We start from the raw sequence: 4170 nt of genomic DNA on the forward strand, positions 1-4170 counted from the left end.
GCCCCGGGCCGCCAGGGGACGCGGGGCGGGGGAGGTGGCCCCTTCCCCCAAGTCCTGATCGGTCCCTCCAGGGGTCCCGGCGAGCCAGGCCCCGCCCCGCGGGGCGGAGGCCCCCAAGTGGGGCGAGAACCGGGAGGCTCGGGGCGGAGACGCGGCCCCACGTGGCGCGGGGATCCCGGGCCGCGAGCTCCTTGCTCCCGCGGGGCCGGTGCCAGGCGCGGGCAGGGAAGCCCCCGCGGGCAGGGAAGACCCCGCGTCCACGTCGCGTCCCACTCGCGGCCCGAGCGCCGGTGACGTCTCCGCGGGTGGGAGGAGGGAGGGAGGAGGGCGGGGGGCGGCGGTGGAGTGAATCGGAGGGACTAGCGGAAGTGACGTAGGGCCCAGCGCCCGGGCCATGGCGGCGGCGGCGGCGGGAGCTGCTGTCTGAGAGGCGGCTGCGGGCCGAGCGAATTCGATCCGGGAGCCCGAGCCTGAGGAGAGGCGCGGCGGCGGTGGGCGCGCGGACGGCCGGAGCAGCCGGGTGAGGGCGCGCGCCGCGGGGGGCGCCTCTGGAGGGGCGGGGTCTGCGCAGGGGCGGCCCCCTAACACCGCCTCCCGTTCCCCTCCCCAGCCGCTCTCCTCCTCCTCCTCCTCGGCCGCCGAGTGCTGGTGGGGGGTCCGTGCCCGGTCACCATGACGACGCCGGCGAATGCCCAGAATGCCAGCAAGACGTGGGAACTGAGCCTCTACGAGCTGCACCGGACCCCGCAGGTGACTGCTTTCCCAATGGGCTCCCTCCCCTCTCCTCGATCCTTGCACAGACCCTCCCCACCACGCACTGCCTCCCGTGCAAACCTTCCCCTGCCCCGCCCGAGGCCCCCCGCCAGCGCCTCGCCCTCCGCCCTGGAGAGGCTCCCTTTTGAAAGGAAATTGAGCGACCCAGAAAGGCCGCCTCTTCCTCGGGCCACTGTTAGTTCCCATAAGAAGTACCCGTGGAGAGTGTGGTATCCGAAGCTTCACAAACCGCTGCCCCCCCTCCACACACACCCCATTCTGATTCAGTAGTGCCATCTGCATTTGTAACAGGTTCCGAAGGAGTCTGTCTGTGCCACTCCCACCCCAGGTCCTTTGCTGAACCTCCAAGTCCTCAACTCAATCCGTTGACCCTAATCCTTTCAAGTCAGTAGCCTATCAGAAATCCCACCTTTCTCCAGTGGCAAACCAGGGCACCTGGCCCCTCTTCCTATGCTCTTCAAAACTCCGGGTTTTTTAAATTGCTTGTTTCTAAAAGCCCTTTGCACCTGCTGACCCTCCAGGAAGCCATAATGGATGGCACAGAGATTGCGGTCTCCCCTCGGTCGCTGCACTCAGAGCTCATGTGCCCCATCTGCCTGGACATGCTAAAGAACACCATGACCACCAAGGAGTGCCTGCATCGCTTCTGCTCCGACTGCATCGTCACGGCGCTGCGGAGCGGGTGACCAGAGGAGGACGGGGTGGAGACTGGGCCCCCTTGCTGGTCCCAGCCAGCTCAGCAACTCCCCTCACACAACACACTGGGGGGGACAGACCACTCAAGCTCTCCTTTCTCCTGTCCCCAGGAACAAGGAGTGTCCCACCTGCCGCAAGAAGCTGGTATCCAAGAGGTCCCTACGGCCGGACCCCAACTTTGACGCCCTGATCTCAAAGATCTACCCGAGCCGGGAGGAGTACGAGGCTCATCAAGACCGAGTGCTCATCCGCCTCAGCCGCCTGCACAACCAGCAGGCCCTGAGCTCCAGCATCGAGGAGGGGCTGCGCATGCAGGCCATGCACAGGTGTGTGAGGAGGGAGGTGGGTGGGGGGCTGGAGGGCTGGATCCCTCAGGGCTGACTCCTGCTGCCTTCTGTGCTGCCTGTCAGCTTCTAAGCATTTACCATGGCCTGGCCAGCCTGGAAACCAGGACTGGAAATGGCAGCTGCCTAGTGAGCTGGCTCTCTGACCATTAGAGCCATAGAGGGATTCTGAGCATGCGCATCAAGGGATGAGCCCTTCTTCCCCCCCCACACACACATCCATGAAGCTGCATCTCCCAGTCTTTCTGCTGTATCCACACTACCTGTGGGTCTCGCTAGAAATATAGAACTCCACCTCAGTAGGTCTGGTGTTGGACCTGAGGTTGCCTTCTACAAACTGTTGGTGCTGTAAGTTCTCCCACCACACCTTGCAAGGTGACAGTTTATCATGAACTCAAATGAGCCACGTAAAAACTGTGGCCTCGGTCCTAAGATCAAGACCGATACTTAGCAGGTGGCCTGGCCCACAACACTGAATAAACATTATGTGTCTTGGTTGTGAGAGGTTTGAACTCTAAGCACCTTATCCCCAGTGCTTCTAACCATAAGCACTTGTTTTTACAGGGCCCAGCGTGTAAGGCGGCCAATGCCAGGGTCCGACCAGACCACCACGATGAGTGGGGGAGAAGGAGAGCCTGGGGAGGGAGAAGGGGATGGAGAAGATGTGAGCTCAGACTCAGCTCCCGACTCCACCCCAGGCCCTGCTCCCAAGCGGCCCCGTGGGGGAGGCGCAGGGGGGAGCAGTGTAGGGACAGGAGGGGGTGGCACTGGAGGGGTAGGTGGGGGCGCCGGTTCAGAAGATTCTGGTGACCGGGGAGGCACCTTGGGAGGGGGAACTCTGGGGCCCCCAAGCCCTCCAGGGGCCCCTAGCCCTCCAGAACCAGGTGGCGAAATTGAACTCGTGTTCCGGCCCCATCCCCTACTCGTGGAGAAGGGAGAATACTGCCAGACCAGGTGAGGAACCCTATCTCCCCACCTCTCCTCCTTCCCCCTCCTTCCCCCCCAGCTCTGGCTCCCAGAATCCTAGCTGAACCCCGAAGCCCTGTGGTGGAGGCATCCCCTGCCTCCCTGCCCTGATCCTGTATGCTTGCCCCCTCCAGGTACGTGAAGACAACTGGGAATGCCACCGTGGACCACCTCTCCAAATACTTGGCCCTGCGTATTGCCCTGGAACGAAGGCAGCAGCAAGAGGCTGGAGAACCAGGAGGGCCTGGAGGGGGCGCCTCAGACACTGGGGGACCTGATGGGGGTGGTGGAGAGGGTGGGGGCGCCGGAGGAGGTGATGGCCCTGAGGAGCCTGCCCTACCCAGCCTGGAGGGCGTCAGTGAGAAGCAGTACACCATCTACATTGCACCTGGAGGCGGAGCTTTCACGGTGAGCACTCACTGGGGCAGCTCCACGGCCAGCTCCCCGCCTTCTCCTCTCCCTCCTCTGCTCCTCTTCCTCGCCTGTCACTTCCTCTTTCTCCCACCCTCCCACCCCCTTGTTCACCTTTTGCCTCCCATTTCCTCCTCCCCATCACCTGCAGACACTGAACGGTTCACTGACCCTGGAGCTTGTCAACGAAAAGTTCTGGAAGGTGTCCCGGCCACTGGAACTCTGCTACGCCCCCACCAAGGACCCAAAGTGACCCCACAGGGGTCATCCAGGGAGTGTCCCTGCTGTGTTGAGGCCTGCAACCCTAGCTTCTTTGTTCTCCAGTGCCACCCGGCCAGCCAGCAAGAGGACACAAATGAGGACAAGTGGCTTTTATACAAAGTGTCTATATCAGATTCTTCTATATTGTTCAGAGCGGGGCGTGCGCCCCATCTGCTGCCTTTTCTATGCCTCCCAACTTCCCATCAATTCAAGACAATGGGGAAGGTGAAGACCCCTCCCCTTCACACCCTCTGACTCACAACAAATTCGCTTTTTTTCTCTTTGAAACCTGTGGTTCTGTATCTTTATGGGATGCAGGAGAAACCTGTGGTTCTGTATCTTTATGGGATGCAGAAGAGCACTTGGGGAGGGCAGCCTGGACCAGGCAGCTCAGCCTTAGGAATGGAGAGGATTTGGCCAGAGGTTATTCCTTGTGTGATTGCCTTTTTCCTAAACATCCAAATTAGCAAACACGTGTGAAATAAGGATGGCCTGGGAAGTGGGAAGAGTGGGGGATTTGCAGAGTCAGAGACTTGCCGCCTGACCCCTGAATCTATCACCTAGGCTGAAGTCCCAGGAGGATGGAGCCGGATGGTTTGGAAGGGAAAGGAGTCCTGGGTGTTGCTGGAAGCTGGAAAGAAAGAGGGAGGGAGACTGGGGAGGGGGGTACTGCCAGAAGTAACTTGCTCAACACCAGGGGCTCAACACCTCCACTACA

At 61.3% G+C, this 4170-nt stretch overlaps 1 protein-coding gene across 1 annotated transcript; it reads left to right on the forward strand.

Moving 5' to 3' along the window:
* Positions 1-375: 375 nt before the first annotated feature.
* Positions 376-3740, forward strand: RING1 (ring finger protein 1). The gene is made up of 7 exons (XM_040983172.1): positions 376-520; positions 611-750; positions 1296-1456; positions 1581-1796; positions 2379-2768; positions 2915-3188; positions 3343-3740. The coding sequence occupies exons 2-7, from the start codon at positions 673-675 to the stop codon at positions 3442-3444; spliced, it is 1221 nt and encodes a 406-aa protein (XP_040839106.1). The 5' UTR covers positions 376-520; positions 611-672; the 3' UTR covers positions 3445-3740.
* The last annotated feature ends 430 nt before the right edge of the window (positions 3741-4170 follow it).

This window comes from Ochotona curzoniae, unplaced genomic scaffold (genome assembly GCF_017591425.1).
Source record: "Ochotona curzoniae isolate NIBS_2020 unplaced genomic scaffold, NIBS_Ocur_1.0 contig_3819, whole genome shotgun sequence".
In the NCBI taxonomy this organism is placed as follows: Eukaryota; Metazoa; Chordata; class Mammalia; order Lagomorpha; family Ochotonidae; genus Ochotona; species Ochotona curzoniae.

Coding starts and splice junctions, on each gene's coding strand:
- RING1 (XM_040983172.1), top strand. CDS start 673: ATGACGACGCCGGCGAATGCCCAGAATGCCAGCAAGACGTGGGAACTG. Junction 1,457..1,580: donor GTCACGGCGCTGCGGAGCGG/GTGACCAGAGGA, acceptor TCCTGTCCCCAG/GAACAAGGAGTGTCCCACCT. Junction 1,797..2,378: donor CGCATGCAGGCCATGCACAG/GTGTGTGAGGAG, acceptor TTGTTTTTACAG/GGCCCAGCGTGTAAGGCGGC.